General features: G+C 40.2%; 1 protein-coding gene across 7 annotated transcripts in view; it reads right to left on the bottom strand.

The window, feature by feature from the left end:
* Window positions 1-22,835, bottom strand: part of LOC104587679 (putative LRR receptor-like serine/threonine-protein kinase At1g56140) — a 138,654-nt gene that overhangs the window by 38,872 nt on the left and 76,947 nt on the right. For all 7 annotated transcript variants that reach the window (XR_016084426.1, XR_016084427.1, XM_010245378.3 and 4 more), the window contains 2 exons: window positions 9,858-9,902; window positions 9,599-9,660 (listed from right to left, as the gene is read on the bottom strand). Coding sequence is in view for 5 of the 7 variants with exons in the window: in XM_010245378.3 (XP_010243680.1) it covers window positions 9,599-9,660; window positions 9,858-9,902 (107 nt within the window). In the remaining 2 variants the exon portion in view is untranslated. The remainder of the gene's footprint in view (window positions 1-9,598; window positions 9,661-9,857; window positions 9,903-22,835) is intronic.

Here is a 22,835-nt window from a genome sequence, read left to right as displayed (position 1 = left end):
GGAGGAGCCAGTGCCTGATGATGTGTATACACTTGTCGGATAGGTGGTCCTCTCTCAGGTAGCTGCACTAGAGGCAAAGACTGGGTCACAACTGGAACAAGAGGAACGGGATGCTCAACGGGAACTGGTAGAGGGGGTGATGGCAACAGAGAAGTATCCAACCTAGAAAAGAAAGGAACAAACTCAAAAAATGTAACATCAGAACACACAAAAGAACGCCGAGAACGAGGATTATAACACTTATACCCTTTTTGAGTCCTAGAATAGCCAAAATAGACACACTTAGTGGGTCTAACATCTAACTTGTCCATTCTAGGCCCAAGATTATGAACAAAACGTTGCAGCTTCGCATTGGAGACTCATTTGGTAAGAACATCGGCTAACTGTTTCTCAGATGCAATGAAAGGTTGACAAACTTCTCCTGAAGCCACTCTTACACTGATCAAATGCCTATCAACCTCAATATGCTTCGTTCTGTCATGTTGTACAGGATTGTGAGCAATGTTAATGGTGGCCTGATTGTCACAATACAACATCAATGGCTTGTCATACTCAACACCCAATTCCTCCGTGAAGGGTTGTAGCCATAGCAACTCAAAACTCCATGGGCCATAGCTATGTACTCTGCCTTAGCTGAAAATCAAGCAACCACCGATTGCTTCTTGCTCCCCCAAGAAACAATATTACCTACAACCATACTACAATACCCCAAAGTTGACCTCCTATCATTTATGTTACCAACCCAGTCAGCATCTGTATAGGCTTTCAGTTTCATGGGGCCATGCTTAGCAAAAAGAATACCTTTCCCTAGAGTGCTCTTCAAGTGACAAAAAAATCCTCCCTGCTGCTACCATATGTGCATCTCTAGGGGCATGTATGAACTGGCTAATGCTACTAACAATATATGCAATGTCAGGGCGAGTCATACATAGATATAGCAGATTCCCTAGCAACCTCTGAAACACTCCCCTATCCTTCAACAATCCTCTATTAGAGGTAGAAAGATTGTGACTTGTATCAATGGGGGTAGCCACCGGTTTTGCTCCCAATTTACTTGTTTAAGTGAGCAAACCTAGCACATACTTGCGTTGGGATATGAAAATTCCATCTCTACACTGAGCCACTTTGATATGCAAGAAATACCTCAATTCCCCTAAATCTTTGATCTCAAACTCTACATTGAGGAAGGATTTAAGGTTATCAATCCCTGTCACATCGGTGCCAATCACCACAATGTCATCCATAGACTATAAGGTATACCACTTATGAACCTTTCCTCTTCACAAAGAGGGTATGATCAAACTATGTTCGTGTGTAACCAAAGGTAACAAGAGCAACCCTGAACCTCTCAAACCAAGCTCTAGGCGGTTGTTTGAGCCCATAGAGAGACTTCTTCAACTTACACACCTTACCCTGCATATCTAGGCCATACATCCCTAGTGGGAGAGACTTATAAACCTCCTCATGTAAATCTCCATTCAAGAAGGCATTTTTCACGTCTAGTTGATAGAGGGGCGAATCAAAATGAGCTACCAAGGATAATAAAACTCTTACAAAGATATAGCAGTTTCCCTAGCAACCTCTGAAACACTCCCCTATCCTTCAACAATCCTCTATTAGAGGCAGAAAGCTTGTGACTTGTATCAATGGGGGTAGCCACCGGTTTTGCTCCCAATTTGCTTGTTTAAGTTTGCAAGTCTAGCACATACTTGCATTGGGATATGAAAATGCCATCTTTAGGCCGAGCCACTTTGATATACAAGAAATACCTCAATTCCCCTAGATCTTTGATCTCAAATTTTGCATTGAGGAAGGCTTTAAGGTTATCAATCCCTGTCACATCGGTGCCAATCACCACAATGTCATCCACATAGACTATAAGGTATACCACTTATGAACCTTTCCTCTTCACAAAGAGGGTATGATCAGACTATGTTCGTGTGTAACCAATGGTAACAAGAGCAACCCTAAACCTCTCAAACCAAGCTCTAGGTGGCTGTTTGAGCCCATAGAGAGACTTCTTTAGCTTACACACCTTACCCTGCATATCTAGGCCATACATCCTTGGTGGGAGAGACTTGTAAACCTCTTCATGTAAATCTCCATTCAAAAAGGCATTTTTCACGTCTAGCTGATAGAGGGGCGAATCTGAATGAGCTACCAAGGATAATAAAACTCTTACAAAGATATAGCAGTTTCCATAGCAACCTCTGAAACACTCTCCTATCCTTCAACAATCCTCCATTGGAGGTAGAAAGCTTGTGACTTGTATCAATGGGGTTAGCCACCGATTTTGCTCCCAATTTACTTGTTTAAGTGAGCAAGTCTAGCACATACTTGCATTGGGATATGAAAATGCCATCTTTAGATCGAGCCATTTCGATACTCAAGAAATACCTCAATTCCCTCAGATCTTTTATCTCAAACTCTGCATTGAGGAAGGCTTTAAGGTTATCAATCCCTATCACATCTGTGCTAGTCACCACAATGTCATCCACAAAGAATATAAGGTATACCACTAACGAACCTATCCTCTTCATAAAGAGGGTATGATCAGATTGTGTTTGTGTGTAACCAAAGGTAATAAGAGCAACCTTGAACTTCTCAAACTAGGCTCTAGGTGACTGTGTGAGCCCATAGAGAGACTTCTTCAGCTTACACATCTTACCTTGCATATCTGGGCCATACATCCCTAGTGGGAGAGACATATAAGCCTCCTCATGTAACTTTCCATTCAAGAAGGCATTTTTCACATCTAGTTGATAGAGGAGCGAATCTGAATGAGCTACCAAGGATAATAAAACTCTTACAGAGGTCATCTTCGCTATAGGGGCAAAAGTCTCCAAGTAGTCGATCCCTTACATTTGTGTATAACCTTTTACAACCAATCAGGCTTCATACCTCTCAATGGAACCATTTGCATGATATTTGATGGTATACACCCACTTACAACTCATTGGTTCCTTCCCTTCAAGCAAATCAACCACTTCCCATGTATCATTCTTATGAAGTTCCTTTATCTCAGTTCTCATAGCATACATCCATTCTGGAGTAGCAAGTGCTTTTGATACAGACCTGGGTACGGGGTGAGAAGAAACAGAGGAAAGAAAGGAATAATATGAAGGAGAAATAAGGCCATAAGAAAGATGTTTAGAAATACAATGTGTGGTGTATTTCCGTTTATCTTTTCTTATTGAAATAGGGACATCAAGCTCTAGGAAGGGAGGCTGCAATGGTGTGACCTCGATACCTATTGTTTCTGCAGCAACTAGAAGTGTAGGAGGCTCATGTGATGTAGGAGAAACAATTTGCCTACTCCTAGCCCTTTGTCATTGGTACCACCTGTGAATAGTAGGAGGATGAGGAGGCAATGGTGGAGGAATAGGAATAGTGGAGGGACTAGGGGATGAGTGTTCCCATTTGGACTCAATAGAAGAAGACTCAAGTGAAGAAGACTCAACAGGAACCAGAAGGGGGAGTGAAAACAACTGTGAAGAATACTCCCCCTATGAACGATGCTCCCCCGGAGATGAACCATAGAAGGGAGTAGACTCAGCAAAAGTGACATACATTGAGACAAAACAAGTGCAACTACTAGGATCAAAGCAGAAATAACCCTTTTGTGTGAAGGCATAACCAAGAAAAATGCACTTATGTGCCTTTGGTTCAAACTTATGTCTCTGGGTACTAGATATGCGTACATAACAGATACAACCAAAGACTCGAAGGGGAAAAGAAAAGATCTCCTTATTCGGATAAAGAAGATTAAAAGGATACTTAAAACCTAAGACTCTGGATGGCATATGATTGGTTAGGTATGTTGTTGTGAGAACAACATTTCCCAAAACTTGTAGGAACATGTGAAGCAAACAAAACACTCCTTGCAACTTCAACTACATGATGATTCTTCCTCTTGGCTATTCTATTTTGTTTTGGAGTACAAACATGAGCCGTAGTGGATAACCACAAAGTCAGTGAGATACGAAGTGAGGTTTTTATCAAAATATTCTTTTGCATTGTCGGACCAAAATATCTTGATTCTTGTATCAAACTAGGTAAGAACAAATTCATGGAATTGTTTCACAAGTTTGGGAACCACATTATGAGATCTCATAAAAAATAACCAAGTATATTGAGAAAAATCGTCAATGAACAAGATAAAATATTGATAACCACCCATAGAAGGTAAGTGGTACGGCCCCCGCACATCAGAGTGCACAATATGAAAAGGAAAAGTGGATCTTTTATTACTCAACGAATAAGTATTTCTACAATGTTTTGATAACTCACATGACTTAATGAAGACTGGACATGTTTATTCCTTTGAACAATTCTGAAAATAAATTACTTAAAGAAAAAAAGGATAAATGACCCAAATGTAAATGACATAACATAATACAGCTAAATGACTCTAAAGAAGAAGACCTAAAAGCAACTCTCTCAAGCTGTCCTTGGCTTTGTCCAGGAGTATCTAGCACTTTTTGAGACTTCAAGTCCTGAAAAACACAATAAGAAGGAACAAATGTTATACTGCAATTTAAGGATTTGGTTAGGCTGCTCACTGACATCAAATTAGTGTGCCACTTAGGGACATGAAGGACAGAAGTACGTAAAAGGGACTCGGTAGCCTTGATGACTCCCTTGCCAGAGATAGGAGCAAGAGAGCCATGCAGAAGCTCTAGAATTTATAATCCAAGGGATTCTATGTTTACCTGAGATGACTACATGGTTGACAGTAACTCGTATACCTAATTGAGCAAATGCAGAAGAATTGGAGGAAGCGGCTGCACTCTGAAGATGGCTAATCATCCTCCCATATTTCTCGTACTCAGTCTTCACCACATCTAATTACTCACTAGTGACCTTCTCATCAATTGCACTCATGTCATTATCTGGAACTATAGCTGCATTAGCATTCCTAGTCTTCCCATTTTTGGCTTTCTTTTAAAAACGAGGTGGAAGAAGGTCTGGATGCAGCTTCCAACATGTATCCTTACTATGTCTCAGATTCTTGCAATATTTACATATAACCTCCTTCTTCCCTGCAACCACCTTAGGTTTCATCCCCATATTAGCAAAATGGTCAACTAGAATTTTCCTTTGAACCAGAACCTGCCTCCTACTCTCCTCATTGCTCACTATGGCATAAGCCTGAGACAAAGATACATTGTCTTTAGCTAGGATATTCTGTCAAGAATTCGAAGACTCTATTCCTTTCAACCAATCTCTTATATGTTTATGTGTCCTTTGTACTTTCCCAAACAACAGTTTCCATGAGATCTATTTCTTGCCACAAGGATTTCAGCATTGAGAAATAGACTGCTAAAGGTCTCTCCCCTTGCCTCAAATTGTTGACATCACTTCTTAACTTATATGCTTTGGCCATATTCAATTTTTGTGAATAGGTTTCAGCAACACTGTCCCATATCTCCTTAGTAGAATTCATCTATAGATAGTGATGACTAATTTGGGGTTGCATAAAATTCACTAACTACCCAATAACAGTGTAATTTTCTTGCAACCATTTTTCATAGGATGAGTCATCTTCCTTTGGTGCTTTCTTGTTACTGGAAATATATCCCCACTTGCCTCTACTACAAACATGTATCTTTACTGATTGTGACCATGCTAGATAGTCCCATCAAGTTTGACTGTGGTCACAACCAATAATGAGTCTACGGGTACTCCTAAAACCTGTCCAGACTCTGAGCCAAGATTATTTTCAATTCCAGAAGTATACATCCTCAAAAAATCCCAAAACAAACTTCAGTTGATAAATAAGGGAGACAGAAAGAGAAAACAACAAGTACCAACCTTCACATATCCCCAATAGTAGAACTGCACCTTACCCGGTACCCAGGGGAAATTGAGAACTGGCAGCCTTTCCTTGTAGGCTTCACAGAAACAATCTCTGTTTGGATCGATCTTCAAGAGAACTACAAAGAACCTCTTCAACCACTGAGCACTTAGGTGAAACCTCTTGTGGGTCCCACAGTCAGAAATCTCCAGTTGTCTAGTGTTTCAGGCAAAATTTCAAAAGGCTGTTTTGAAAAGTAAACAAAATATCTTCTTTTCTTCTAGAAACGACTGCCAACTAGGCTGAATATCTTCTTCAATCAGTCAATGATTCAGTTCTCCATCCACACTGTGTATGTGATTAAAAGAAAGAGAAAAAAAAGAAAAGTGGAGCCTGCTCTGATACCAAGAAGAAAAAACAGTCCCAAAAATAAAACGAAACTGATAAAAGGAGGAAGAAACTGAGAAGACAACAAGAGAGAAGAGAAGGAAGAAACGATGGAAGAGAAAGGGATGAAAGAGATGAATTGTTCATACTCTCTCCCTTCCCTGATCTTTTAATTAATTAGCATAATCACTAAATAACAGTAAATTACAAGTGAGCCCTCAGTGGGGCGGCTGACTGATTAAAAGCAAGACAAAAGAAAGCTAATATGAAACAGGTCTATAAGAAAAAGGTCCATTAACCAACAGAACAGAACTCAAAATATAAAGCATAACTGTGGGCTATGGGCCATTCGGCGCATCTTCACTACAGCTTGCCATTTCTAAAGGATGCGATCTCAAATTGTTTGCAGTTAAGGAGTCCTCAGGATTCTAACATGTTGGGCCAATGCATAAACTTCACAAAATCTGAGATTGTCTTTCTGATGCCATACTCCCCAATGCCTCAAATGCATGGTCTAAAATTCTTGGCATCATTGAAGCTAGCAGAAGATCCAAATACTTATGCCTTCCAAATAGCATTGGAAGAAATGAAACTTCTACAGCAGTTGTGGAGTGAACTCATGCAAGATTGACAGGTTGGAAGTGGACGATGTCCTCACACACAGGGTGTGAGGTTCTGGTCAAGGCTATGGTCACTGTGATACAGTCTTATATCATGTGCCATTTAAGATACTTAAGGGTGTAGGGAATCTACCATCTTTTGGGGGTGTTAAACTTCTGTTATTATGTTGACAGGGTCCTTTCAGTCTTTTTCCCTTTTTATGATTGTTATTTCTTTGTTTACTTAAGTAGGGGCACAGTTGTAATTTCATTCTTTTTATATAATAAAATAAAACTTAGTCAGCAGTTGAGATCAATTAGTTTGACTCTTCTGCTCCCCAGCCCTAGTTTTCTTCTTCTACTTTATTCTCTTCTTCTCTACTTCTACTCTAGGTCTAAGACAGTTTTATGCTGTTATTTCATTTGTTTCAGGTTTGATCACATGGTATCAGAGCCCAATTGATCGACTTGGTTTGTCAAGGATGCCATTTAGCCCTTCTATCTGCAAATATCTTTTACTTTGCATTAAAGGAAGGAGAAAGGATCAAAAAGGACTGATAACCCACTAGAAAAGGAGGCTTACATGCCTCAAGTTGCAGTTTTGTGGAGTTGTTGGTGGTTTTCTAGATTCCCATTAGTTAGCAGTTCAAAGAGGGATTGTTTGTGCATGGTACAGGTTAGTTGCTCAATTCTATGGACTTGTAATATCTAGTGTTTTGTTGAGAAAGAAAACAAGAAGATGAAGAGAAGAGAAGAAGGAAAAAGAGAAAGAAGTTACAAAGGGAGAAGAGAGAGTTGCTGCTCACTTGCTCAAACTTGTGATTTATATTTTTGGGAGAAATTACAAGTATGTCCTCATATGGACACCCAAATACAAAGGAGCATGAAATGACAAAAGGACCCTTGCCACAAACAATCTCAACACTCCCCTTCAAGTTGAGCATATATGTCAATCATTCTTATACAGTTTATCTTGGAAAACTTTGGATGATGAAGGCCTTTAGTGAGACAATCAACAAGTTGGTCTTCTGACCATACAAATGGTAGGCAAATCTTTCCACTAGCTATCCTTTCTTTAATAAAATATCTATCCACTTCGATATGTTTTGTACAGTCATGTTGCACAAGATTGTGGGCAATATTTATGGATGCTTGATTGTCAGAATAGTCTCGTTGGAGTATTAACTTGGATGCCCATCTTGGTCAGTAAGGTCTTCAACCAAGGTAGTTATAACACTCCATAGGCCATTGTTTTGTATTTTGCCTCAGCACTAGACTGAGCAACAACTGATTATTTCTTGCTTCTCCATGAAACCACATTGCCTCCAACTAAGGCATAGTAATCGGATGTAAATCTTCAATCGACCCTCCCTAATTTGCATCTGTATAGGCCTCAATCTTTAGATGCCCATGGTTGGAGTACAACATATCTTTACTAGGACATTCCTTCAAATAGGCTAGGATTCTATTAACAACTTGCATGTGAGAGGTTTTCGGCTTATGTATATATTGGCTGACCACCCTGACTGCTCACGATATATCAAGTCTAGTCAAATAGAGATAGAGAAAGTGACCAACCACTATCTGAAAGACCCCTTTAACTTGTGGTTAGATCAATTGGAATTTCTACAAGCTTGCGTCCCAATTTCCCAACTTCATGTAGCAAGTCAAGAACGTACTTTCTTTGAGAGAGGAAGATTCTCTTCTTGGATCTTGCAACTTCAATTCCAAGAAATTACTTAGGATTACAAAAGTCCTTAATATCAAATTCAAAAGCAAGAAAGGGCTTTAACTGAGAGATACCTGAGATGTCATCCCTAGTCACAACAATGTCATCAACGTATACTATCAACATAATCAACCGACCATCAAACTTCCTTATGAACAAGGTGTGATCAGCCTAAGATTGGGTTAATCCAATCTTCAAAATAACATTTCTAAATCTGTCAAACCAAGCTCTAAGAAACTACTTGAGCCCATACAAAGATTTCTTTAAATGGCAAACTTTCCTTTCATTGTTAGGGAAACTTAATCCATGAGGTATGTGCATATACACTTCTTGTAGATCCCCATTACAAATGGCATTGTTCACATCCATTTGATATAAAGGTCATGAAAAGTAGGCAGCAAGTGACATAATCACACACATAAAATTCATCTAAGCTGGTCACAAGATGAGCTTTATACTTCTCAATTGAATCATTACCTTTGTGCTTAATAGTGTACACCTATCTCCTTGGTTCTTTATGAAGGCCTCCATATCTTGGTTCATAGCTTCCTACCGGTCAAGATAATAATTTGAAAATGTGTGTCTATGCTTCTTTTATCATTTCATAAAATATCATTCTATATTTTGCACATTTTACAATGTTTCCACCATGTCTATAATTTTTACAATGTTTCTGACATGTTTCTTATATTTAGAAAACTAACATTTTCATCAGCATTGACATTTTAGATCTTTACTAGAAAAATTTATAGCCAATCAACCAGTACCATAAAAGTGGTAACTGATCAAGTGACATTCATCAAAATTCACGGGGGATTTGATTGGTCAAAGCACTTTTGATATCATGTCATTCTGGCACCATAGATTTACCTATGTTATATTTGATTGCAAGGATGACTCAAATATAAAATGAATAAGTTCATATGAATGCATTGGTTAATCTAAAATCAATTACAACATAGGATTGATGCATTTAACTTCTCAAGATTGCTAGAATTTATTTCACTTGTTTCTTTTAAATATTAAAGGAGAGTGGTATCATCTGAAAGTTAAATAACACATATAATATGAAAAGTTGTTACTTACAACGTGGTGTACCCCTATTGCATGGAAAGTTTCGCTGGAGACATTCTAGCCCTTTAAAATTACTATAAAAACAGTGGAAACACTCTTATAAGAGTAAGATAATCACAAACTTATATATAGATGTTGAATGAGAAAAAAATAGATAATCTTTGATTAAGTAATATATTTATTACTTTGAAAAAAATCAATGGGATAATGCAGACTTAAAGGTGTCATAAGGTTAAAACATAGGATATAGTGAGGAGATACATTAACTCACCTAATATTTGATTCACCAAAGGTAAAGTTATTTCCCACCAAATTCCTGCACATTTTATAAGACAAAGAATCTATTGTTGATTTCATATGCACTACTAAAATTATAGATAGCATTAACGAATAAGTAGAAAATTATATGAAAAATGTATAATTCATGAAATATATATTATTTTATTGAGATTGTTGTGTTGTGCCTTGAGTCCTTGATGCAGCCCACTCCATGTCCTGAGCCTCATTTGTGGAGAACAACCCGAAGGCAAAATTTCATAGCAGTTTGTGGTGGAAGTGGAGGGGGTATGGGGGCAGAGCCCCTACAATGGTATGAACCCGACCCTTTTTTATGGTAAGTAATAGAGTTTTATTTATTAAAAATCACAAGTAAAAGGTTGCATAAAGCAAGCTTCCCAAAATAAGGCGTGAGATGCTGCCTCTAAACTACATCAAACATCTTATAATTGAGCCCAAAAGAAATGCTTCCTACTAGAAAATCTGCCATCCCAATTGTTGATCTTCGTTCCCATTGAACTCTGACTGTTACATTACAGTTAAGCATTTGAACATTTGAACCTTCTTATAGCCCCCCTATAGGACCAAGTTACAGTTTCTGACTTTCAGCCATCGAATAACCAGTTTAGAGTCGTCCTCGATTTGAAAGTGTCCCACACCCAGATCCTTTGCAATCTCTGCCCCTTTAAATACAGCTTGAACTTCTGCATTAACCGAGTCTCCCCATTTTTCAGCATATGAATTTGATTCTGATCTAAATATGCTATGTAATGTTTTTGGGGCTTTTATCTTTTATGTATTTTTGCCTTGCACAAGAAGACTACGAGAAAGTTGAGTGTTTCCTCTGGTGTACTTGGTTTAGAGTGAGAGTGAGTGTTGGTACAACTTTGTATTTCTCTATTGTCGTTTTAATAGTGGATTTCAACTCCTTTGCCTGTGAAAATAGGCTATATGCCAAACCACACAAATCTATGTATGCTTTCTTGAGTTTCTCTATTTGTACTTTCTTTTGTTCTTCTATATTCTTTGCCAATCAATTTCGGTCTTGTGTTTATTCTACCATAAAAAACTAGTACTAGAGCTTAAGGTTTTGAGATTGGGGTTCTTGAATGGCTGCAAGAATTTCATCTTTTGTGAAATACAAAATAAAGAAGTTTGATAGAAGAAACAATTTCAATCTATGATGCATTAAGAATGTGTGCTATGTTGATTTAGCAAGGATTACTCAAGGCATTGAAGGGGAAAGAAGCTTTACCCGTAGATATATTTGAAAATGACAAGGAAGACTTTTCGGAATGAGCACTTAGGCCTTGTTCACTTTTCTGTAAGTTACTTACCCAGGTAAATGCAGTTACTTGGGTAAGTTTTTCCTAGGAAACACTTATCCGGGTAAGTGCATTTACCCATGTTCTTTTATTTCTCATGTAAATAAGGCAATGACCATTTTATCCATAAAATTCCATTATTAAAAGGGGCATTTTTGTCCCATTCAAGTGTTAGCAACTTTCCCCCTAGGTGGGAAAGTTATTTACCCACCTAGGAGATGGGTATCACTTACCTGGGTAAGCGATACCCAGGAAAATGAACTTTCCTTGGTCCCCACATAAATCTAAAAAAACGAACATGGGATTCTTAGTCAATGGGAACCAAAATCCCATTGACCAACTTTCCCCCCTCTCAAAATCTAAAAAAAGAACGGCCCCTTAGTGTAATTTAATTGTGCTTAGCCAATGAGGTTTTGCTTGTTGGGTTGTGGTTCAACTAGGGTCAATGAATATGACAAAATCCCTCACTAACCGGTTGTACATGAAACAATAGTGCTTAAGGACCATCTTGATGAACTCAATAGAACAACTCTTGATTTGAGAAGTATTAATGTCAAAATTAAAGATGAATATCAGGCCAATATTCAATTATGTTTGTTGGACAGTGTATGCCCTCAACTTTAATTGGTGTGGTGTATGTTGACTTTATTATGAATAAAAGTCATTCATTTCTTGTGTCAAGGGTGTGTTATGCTAATTACCTCTTTATTTATATTAGTATTATGTATGAGACTGCATGGTTGTTTCAATATCGACATAAATGTTCACAACCGATACACAAATATGTCAAAGGCCCCAAGTCCATCTTGAAGGATTCACTGAGTAATTGTTGTAGCTTAGAAATTCCTTCTGCATCATCTCCTATAATGAGTATATCATCAACATAGAGGAGTAATATTGTTACTCCCTGCTTCCTCCTTAAGATGAATAAGGAATAATTGGAAGGACTCTGGGTAAAGCCAAAATCGGTGATGACGGATCTGAATTTTTCAAACCATGCCCTAGGGGCTTGCTTTGGGCCATAGAGTGACTTCTTCAGACGACAAACAAGTTGCGGATCTATACAGTATCCTGGTGGGGGCTTCATATAGACTGTTTCTTTTAACTCCCCATGAAGAAAAGCATTCTTGACATCCATCTGATGGGTTTTCCACTGTTTGGCTACAAATATGGTCATCAGAAGACGTACAATAGTCATTTTAGCTACAGGAGCAAAGGTTTCCTCATAGTCTATCCTGTATTCCTGTTTGTATCCATGTGCAACAAGTCTTGCTTTATATCTTTCTAGGCTCCCATCAGATTTCAGTTTCACAAAATAGACCCATCGACTTCCTATGAGAAAGGCTTTTGGTGGAGCTTGAACCAGGTCCTAGGTGTCATTCTCAAGAAGGGCTCGAATCTCAAAATCCACGGCATCTTTCCAGTGTGGTTCTGCTACGGCCTACTGGTAAGATCTGGGAATGTTTGTGGTAAACAAAACAACAGAAAAGGAGTTATGGTCTGGTGAATAACCATAGCGGTTAGGTGGTCGACAGATTCTAGTGGAACGACATAAAGTGGGTGTAGAATCAAAACTAGAGGCAGAGCAGGGGGGATGGAGATTGAAGAAGGCCGTTGCCTCCTGAAGTATGTTTAAAGCTATTGCGGAGGTGACAATGGAATATCTGAGGTGCTTGTAGAATCAAAACTGTGCAACAAGGAAATATAAGGAGTTGAGAATTTCACAATATGATCAAAAAAGGACACACTTTTAAGAAAAATTACATTATGAGAGATTTGAAGGTGACGAACCAAGGGATCATAGCAAAGGAACCCCTTATGTTCAAAACTGTATCCCAAGAAGGGACATAAAGCTGCTTGTATAGTTAACTCTGTGCGTTGGGGTGGAAGGTGGACAAAACAAGCACAACCAAAAACCCTGAGCATGGATAGGTCTGGAGGTTTGTGAAAAATAGATTGAAAAGGAGAGGAGTTATTCAAAATAGATGACGGAGGACGATTTATGAGATACACAGCAATGCTGGCCACGTCCACCCAAAACTAAAAGGGTACATGGGAATCCTATAAAAGGGTTCTGACTACACTCAAGATGTGCCCATTCTTCCTTTCTGCTACCCTATTTTGTTGTGGGGTGCCCGGACAAGATTTTGGGGTTGAATTCCATGTTATTTCAGGTAGTTCTGAAAATCCCCATCAATATACTCTCCCCTTGAATCCGATCTTAGCACAAAAATTTGAGCATAAAATTGGGTAATTACATAAGAGTGAAAGTGTTTAAAAATAGTGTACACTTCAGATTTCTTTTGAAGAAAATAAGCCCAAGAAAAACGAGTGCAGTCATCAATGAAGGTTACAAAATACTTATATCCTAACCGTGAAACAACTAGACATGACCAGACTTCACTATGTATTAAATGAAAGGGAATGGTTGCATGCTCAGAATAAGAAGGAAAGGGTAAAATATGACTCTTACATAAGAAGCAAATAACTGATCAAGATTCTTAGAAAAATGATGGTCAAGGCATCTATGCCTCAAATGCCAATCATTATTACAATTAAAAGATCAAGAACTAGAAATAGTAGAAAGCAAACAAGAAGTAGAAGAAGAATCAGTCTTATTTTTCTCAAACTCCAAGGCAAAGTGTCTTCTCAGTCTACACCCCTTCCCCTTCACCTCCCCAGTTTGTCGGTCCTGTATCAAGCAACCATTAGAAGTAAATGAGATAATGGAAATCAAATTGGTGGTGAGTTTAGGTACAAATAGAGTTTTGGATAAATGAAACGGAGATGATTTAGAGGTAGATAAGTACAAATCATCACAACCAATTATGTCAAGTTTCTCACCATTTTCAATAATAATATGTCTATTGGGAAGATGGGGTTTGGGATACTGACCAAGAGTAGCCCTCGTCATGTGGTTAGAGGCTTCTGAGTCTATATACCAGAGGTGGTTCGATGAAGGGCAATAGGTCGGTGACTTACCAAACAGACCGATAGCAGAAACCGCTGAGGAGATGACCAAGGACATGAGCTGTTGAATCCTTTCTTCAGACATACCGTTGGAGGTGTCATTTTGTCCAACTACAGAAGTGATAGAGGAGGAGGCATTTGAACCATCTATAGTAGTCTGATAGGCCTTGTAGTTTCCTTTTCTCCTGTCGAAGTGTTCCTTCATGTATTTAACACAACAGTAAGGATCATCTCCCATGTGAACTAACTCATATTCTGTCCAAAGGTTAATGAACCCAACATAGTACTCCTGGACCTTTCTATCTCCCTGATAGTAAGAAAAAATGTCAACCTCTATCTAATATTGTCTAGAGGTATTTGACTACTGATAAACTTTCTCAAGGTATTGAAACATCTCATAGGTTGTCCTGTACCCTCTCATAGGGATAGCAATATCAGTTTTGACTAAGCCTAGAATACATGATGCAATTTTTGCATTGTTGATCTTCCACTGGTTAAGCCCCTTGATGTCAGAGTCATTAGGTTTAGACACAGATCCATCTAGGTACCCCCAAAGACCCTTAGCTTCGACATGGAACAAAAAATTGAACTTCCATAGTGCATAGTTCGTACCGTTGAACTTAATAGGAAGAACATCCATCCTTTCTGATGCCATCGAATGACAAAGGGCAACAACACACACTTCCAGAAACCAAAAAAACTTCGAACCAGAGAAGAAAAGAAGAATACCTTTCGGCTGATGTCCAAAAAAAGCAATTGTAGAGTTCTGATGAATTGAAAAGTGGATCAAAACCCCTCAAAGACGAAACCGATCCAAACCAAACCAAAGAGGTCCAATAGATCTGCTCTGGGCGACATTAGATCTAAAATTTCAGGCTGATCTAATGTCTCTATAGGGAGATATAAAAAAAAGATTGAACCTAGTGGCACAACAGTCCAGGGAACAAATTTGTAGAGTTCAGATTTGTAGCCGATCCAAGAAGAGAGGAAAAGAAGATACTCAAGAACTTCCAAATACTGTTATGGAGTTCTTGAATCAGTAGTAGCTGAGGCATTGAGTGAAGTTCATGTCGTGACCTGCTCTAATACCATGTTAGAGTCAGTTCAAAAGGCAGAGAAAGAGAGAAAAACAGAGAGATAACAGGCGAATGGTGGGTGTGACACCTTGTGTCAGTCAACACCCTAAAAGATATATTTATCTTAAGTTGTAAAAGGACAAATCTGCCCTTATTGTACAGGAGAGAGATAATACAAAGAATAGATATACAGCAAAGAAAAGTAAAAGTACAAAAAGTAGCCCTACAGCTAGATTTCATTGTCTCTACAGAAAAGAGATATCTTAAATAATGGGAATGTCAAAATTGGCTGCATGCATTTTGTCTCCTAATCATAATAGTCAAATATATTGACTCACTTGGAATATTCTAATTGATTCAGAATTCAGAATAGAAAGTCTAATACGCATACTAAGGGAGGTTTCCCATTTGTGAAAACCTTATTTAGTCCTAGGTTACAGTAGAGAAGAAGGAGAAGAAGAAGAAGAAGAGGAAGAGGAGAAAAAGGGTTCAGCCAGAAGAGGAAAATCAGTCTTCTCTCTAGTCGACCCACTTCTATTTATCTCCAATAACATAGTTACAAAAAAGACCATATTGTCCCTCATAAGTGATGGGACATGTTCAAGTTTGACCTGCCATAGAATTCTGTCTTGTTCGTTGACTGTAGAGTAAAGTAGACAGCAAGAAGTAGGAGAGGAAAGAAGAAAAGAGAGAAGAGAGAAAAGAGAGAAAGGCTGGTTCGAATTAGGGAAAAAAGTTAATCCCTTGATTCGGCCAGACCTGTTATTATATTATTAACTTATTGGAAAAGACTTGAGTGCCCTTCTTTAAGTAAGAGGCACTCGAACTAACATAACAGTACACATCAGCATTCTCAACAAGTACAAAGACTGAAATACCCCTTCACTAACACCACTAACACTCCCCCTCAAGCTGGTGAGTATATATCATATAATCCCAGCTTGTTACATATGTAGTCCACTCTCCCCCGACTCAAGCCTTTTGTAAACAAGTCTGCCCACTGGTTTCCCGTACTAACATATGCAGTTTCTATCACCCCATTCAGCACCTTCTCTCTCACAAAATGATAGTCAACTTCGATGTGCTTGGTTCTTTCATGAAACACTAGATTGGAAGAGATATGAACCGCTGCCTGATTGTCACAATAGAGCTTCATTGGAGTACTGATGTCATATCCTATCTCCTGTAGAAGGTTCCTCAGCCACACTAGTTCACAAGCAGTATGTGCCATGGCCCTATATTCTGCTTCTGCACTGCTTCTTGCCACAACTGTTTGCTTCTTACTTTTCCATGTTACCAGGTTACCCCCAGAAAGGTGCAATAGCCTATGGTAGATCGTCTATCAGACATAGAACCTGCCCAATCAGCATCGGTGTATCCTTCTACTACCAGTTTTCCACCACTTCTGTACAGCAAACCACGACCAGGAGCTCCTTTCAGATACCTCACAATCCTTAGCACTGCATTCCAATGTGGGACCAAAGGTTTCTGCATGAACTGACTCACCACACTAACCGCAAATGAAATATCTGGCCGAGTAATGGTTAGATAGTTTAGTTTGCCTACAAGTCGTCGGTATCTGCCAGGCTCTTCAAACACTTCACCTATATCACTGCTCAGCCTCGTATTTGTTTCCATAGGTGTCTCAGTCGGTTTAGTACCCAACAATCCTGTTTCTTCCAGTAAATCAAGTACATATTTCCTCCGGCACAAATTAATGCCATGCTTAGATCTTGCTACCTCTATGCCCAAAAAGTATTTCAACTTGCCAAGGTCCTTTGTCTGAAAGTGTTCCTGTAGGAATGCCTTCAATCTATCAATGCCCATTTTATCATTCCCAGTCACAACGATATCATCCACATACACCACCAATATTATTTTACCTGCCGAAGAGTCAAGACTGAAGACAGAGTGATCAACTTGGCACTGTTTCATACCAAACTTCTTGACCACCTCACTGAACCTACCAAACCATGCTCGAGGGGACTGTTTAAGTCCATAAATAGCCTTCTTAAGTCTGCATACCTTACCATCCTCCCCCTGAGCAACAAACCCGGGTGGTTGCTCCATGTAGACCTCCTCGAGCAAATCACCATGCAAAAAGGCATTTTTGATATCGAGCTGATGGAGAGGCCAATCAGACATAGCTGCAAGAGAGATGACGACACGAACTGACCCTATCTTAGCAACCGGGGAGAACGTCTCCGTGTAGTCAATGCCATAGGTTTGGGAGTACCCTTTGGCAACCAGCCGCGCCTTCAGGCGCTCAACACGACCATCTGAAAAGTACTTAACACTATACACCCACTTACAACCGACAGCCTGCTTCCTAGGAGGAAGAGCGGTGAGATCCCAAGTGTGATTATGATGCAAAGCAGAGAGCTCTTCTTCCATAGCACGGCACCACTCTGGAGAGGTAAGGGCTTCCTGGACATCCTTAGGAACAACCACGGAGGATAACAAAGATATGAACTGGCGATGGGAAGCGGAGAGGTGGGTAAGTGAAACAAAATTGGAAATAGGGTGAAGGGTGCAAGTACGCTTACCTTTCCGTAAGGCAATAGGAAGATCTAGGTGGGAGGCTGGTGTCAGAGCTGGAGCTGGATCTGTCGACGGTGATGAAGCTGGAGGAGCTGCAGCCGGTACACGTGGGCGATGTGTATACACGTGACGGATGGGTGGATGGTCAACCAATGGTGGCACCGGAGGCAAGGACGTAGGCATGACTGGAACCAGAGGAGGTGGATCAGCCACAGGAAGAGGAAGAGGAGGTGGTGATGTGGGGGAAGCAGCAGCACCGGACCCCACGAAGAACGGAGTAGACTCGAAGAATGTAACATCAGCACATACCAAGGAACGACGAGAACTAGGATGATAACACTTGTACCCTTTCTGAGTTCGGGAATAACCAAGGAAGATACACTTCACGGAACGTGCATCTAACTTGTCAGTCCTGGGACTCAGATTATGAACGAAGCAGACACACCCAAATACCCGAGGAGAAAGCGGAAACGGAGACATGTTGGGGAATAAGACACTAAAAGGAGAACGACCATCAAGGATAGACGTGGGCATCCGATTAATTAAGAAACAAGAGGTGAGCATTGCATCGCTCCAAAAGGTTTTGGGAACATTCATGTGGTGCATGAGGGAGCGTGCCGTTTCTACAAGATGGCGGTTCTTTCTCTCAACAACCCCATTTTGTTGCGGAGTATAGGTACATGAAGTTTGGTGTATAATGCCATGTTGGTCCAAGTATTCTCGAAAAGATGAAGACAAGTATTCACGACCATTATCAGAACGGAAAATTTTGATGTGAACACCAAATTGATTGCGGATCTCAGCATAAAATTTTTGGAAGATGGAAAATAATTCACTTCTTTCTTTCATTAAATAGAGCCACGTCATTCTTGAATAGTCATCAACAAAAATAACAAAATATCGGTATCCATTATATGACATCACTTTATAAGGACCCCAAACATCTGAATGAATTAAAGAAAAAAGACTCGACACACGGTTATCGACCCTAGAACGAAAGGGAACACGATGGTGTTTCCCAAATTGACAAGACTCACAATCTAAAACAGAAAGTTGACTCAATGAAGGGACTAAGGACTGCAACACTTTCAGCGAAGGATGACCAAATCTATAGTGCCACTGGAGAGGAGAAATGGATGACTGAAGAGCCGTTGACGTTCGTCCACCACCATCAAGATAATACAGTCCACCGGCTTCATGCCCTCCACCAATCTTCATCCCCGTCTTGAGATCCTAAAAAACACACATAGAAGGGTAAAAAGTGATGGAGCACTTAAGGGACTTGGTCAGCTTACTAACAGACATAAGATTAAATGGAAGCTTAGGTACATATAAAACAGAGGATAGGGATACAGGGTCTAGGTCAACATTACCAACACCACAGATAGATGACGTGGAGCCATTAGCAAGGGTAACAGATTGTGATGTTGAGCAATGAGTGAGAGATGAAAACACACCTGGAGTTCCCGTCATGTGATCGGAGGCTCCAGAGTCAATAATCCAGGGGTTGGGTGTGGATGCCAAACAAGCCATACCTGAGTGTGCAAAGGAAGCTGTGTTCTGCTACGACTTGGATTGAACAAACCTCTCATACTCATCACGAGGAACACTCACCATCTCCTTGCCTGGACCATCTGAGGGAGTAGAAGGCATCGGGTCAGCTGACCGTTTCTCCTGTGTAGAGCTGAAACTGGTGTCACTAGTCATGGCATGGTTGGCCCACGTCGAGGGAGGACCATGTAAGTCATAGCAGTAGTTAATGGTATGTCCATCCAAACCACAGTGAGTACACTTCCGTGGACCCGAGCCACGTCCTCTACCACGAGCTCCCCCTGAATCTCTGCCTCCAGTACGACCACCACCACGGATATGTGTAAATCCACCACTACCACTCCTGCCAGGCTGGGTTCCTCGAGTCCCACTTCTGCCACCTCGGCCTCTTGACACTGCAAATGCTGATTTATCGGAGACATTAGAGTCCATAGATCCAATGGAAGCCCTCCGAAGACGAGCAAACACCTCCTCTAAAGATGGAAGAGCAGATCCCCCTAGTATCTGGGCTCGTATTGGTTCATACTCAGACTTCAGCCCCACCAGAAACCGTGCCACATCAAGCTGCTCTCGCTGTTGCTGTTGAACTTTGACATCTGAAGTGAGAGGATGATAGACATTTAACTCATTACGGATATTCCTCACATTGGCATAGTACTCCTCAAGGCTCTGATTTCCCTGTTGCAGATTGAAGTATTCTTGATACAGTTGATATACCCTAGTGGTATTATCCTGACCTGAATACAGTTTCTTAGCATGATCCCACACCTCTTTGGCTGTGTCAAGAAACATGAAGTTCACACTGATTTTGGGTTCCATACTGTTCCACAACCATGTAATGATCTATGCATCTTCCTGTTCCCAGTCTTCATACTCCTGAGAATTAGCGGGGGGTTTCTCCTCTCTTATATGCTTCACTTTCTTCTTCGCCTTCAGAAAAACCTCTACAGACTTGGCCCAAGGGACATAATTCTCTCCATTCAGTTTAATGGAGGTCATTTGGACATTCAGGTAGTCAGTAGATATCATGACACTAGGTTTACTATCACTGTTATCTGCCATTGCCAAACTCCCTTAATTCTGAGCACTGAATTAGGAGCACTACACACTGCACACTACACACAGACACTTCACCGAAATCTGCACACTGATTTCAACAGCTGAGAACTGCAACACCACAAACCCTACTCACCGAAATCTGTACACTGATTTCAGCAGTATTAAATGCTGAAAACTACAACATCACAACCCCTACTCACCAAGGTCTACACACTGATTTCAGCGATATCAAAAGCTGAAAACCACACTTGTAACACCACCAACATTAATCCACAACTATAGGAAGCTTCACCATTAAGTAGACACTATTGCCATTCGAATCGCACACAAACCAGAATAAACCCTAGCATAAACCCTAGCATACTGCAATCTGAAAACCCATCATGCGAACTGTACTACACCTCTCATGTATTCCATAACAAAAAAAATATATATATATAAAAAAAAAACTTTACCTCATCGCCTGAAGGCCAACCACACGAAGGGCTGAGACACCACTGCACCACAGGTACCAGCCCTAACTAGGGCTTAGAAACCACAGCAACCAATCACCAATGACACAATCAGAGGCATAGAGACCTCCTAGGGAAGAGGGCGATCACTCCTTTTCAGCCCTTTTCCCAGTCTCCAACTCACAACTGAGAACCCCAAGTGAAACCCTAATTCGAATGCGCAGAAGGCAGAATTCTAGCAAGTCTGATTTGGTGAACCTAGCTCTGATACCATGTTCAAGTTTGACCTGCCATAGAATTCTGTCTTGTTCGTTGACTGTAGAGTAAAGTAGACAGCAAGAAGTAGGAGAGGAAAGAAGAAAAGAGAGAAGAGAGAAAAGAGAGAAAGGCTGGTTCGAATTAGGGAAAAAAGTTAATCCCTTGATTCGGCCAGACCTGTTATTATATTATTAACTTATTGGAAAAGACTTGAGTGCCCTTCTTTAAGTAAGAGGCACTCGAACTAACATAACAGTACACATCAGCATTCTCAACAAGTACAAAGACTGAAATACCCCTTCACTAACACCACTAACAGGACACATAAACTTAAATAAAACAGACCTTTCACTTTCAAATAGATAAACCCAAATGACCAAAATACCCCTATTTTGTGTACTCTAACACTCCCCCTCAAGCTGGAGAATATGTCATATAGTCCTAGCTTGTCACAAATATAATTTACTTTGCCCAGAGACAATCCCTTTGTAAAGAGATCTACCCACTGATTTCCTGAGCTCACATGAGATGTGGTTATCACTCCACTTATCACTTTCTCTCTCACAAAGTGACAATCGACCTCAATATGCTTGGTTCTCTCAAGGAAGACTGGGTTGGAAGAGATGTGAACAGCAACTTGGTTATCACAGTATAGTCTCATGGGTTTGTCAACCGAGAACCCCATCTCTTGTAGCAAGTTCTTCAACCATACTAGTTCACATGTGGTATGAGCCATAGCTCTGTACTCAGCTTATACACTACCCCTTAACACCACTATTTGTTTCTTGCTCTTCCAAGTTACAAGATTGCCACCAAGGAAGGTACAATACCCTGTAGTTGATCTCCTGTCTGATATAGAACCAGCCCAATCAGCATTTGTATACCCTACTATTTCAAGAGTCCCTCCACTTTGGTATAGCAAACCACGACCTGGAGCACCCTTCTGATACCTAACAATCCTTAGAACTGCCTCCCAATGAGGAATCCAAGGATGTTGCATAAACTGACTCACCATACTCACAACAAATGATATATTTGGTCAGGCAATAGTCAGATAATCCAACTTTCCCACCAACCTCCTGTATCTTCCAGGATCATCAAACTCTTCACTTGCATCAACACTCAACTTGACATTAAGTTTCATAGGAGTCTCTCCTGGTTTAGCACCTAATAGTCCTGTTTCTTCAAGTAGGTCAAGAACATATTTTCTTTGACATAAGTTAATTCCATGCCTTGACCTTGCAACTTCTATTCCCAGGAAATACTTCAGCTTACCCAAATCTTTCGTATTGAAGTAGTCCTGTAGGAATTTCTTCAACCTGTCAATCCCATTACCATCACTCCCAGTTATGATAATATCATCCACATACACCACTAACAAGATTTTCCCATCTTTTGAGTCATGGCTAAACACAGAATGGTCTACCTGACACTGTTTCATCCCAAAGTCTTTCACTACTACACTGAACCTGCCAAACCATGCGTGTGGAGATTGTTTCAGTCCATAAATTGCCTTTTTGAGTCTACAAACCTTACCATCCTCCCCCTGAGCAACAAACCTAGGTGGTTGCTCCATATACACTTCCTCAATGAGATCACCATGTAGGAAAGCATTTTTAATGTCAAGTTGCACAAGAGGCCAATCATACATAGCAGCTAATGAAATCAACACCCGAACTGAACCAATTTTAGCCACAAGAGAAAATGTCTCCATATAGTCCACAACATACAGCTGAGAATA

Source organism: Nelumbo nucifera, chromosome 3 (genome assembly GCF_055504915.1).
Source record: "Nelumbo nucifera cultivar China Antique chromosome 3, China Antique-T2T, whole genome shotgun sequence".
In the NCBI taxonomy this organism is placed as follows: domain Eukaryota; kingdom Viridiplantae; phylum Streptophyta; class Magnoliopsida; order Proteales; family Nelumbonaceae; genus Nelumbo; species Nelumbo nucifera.
This window is presented reverse-complemented; position numbering and strand designations above follow the sequence as displayed.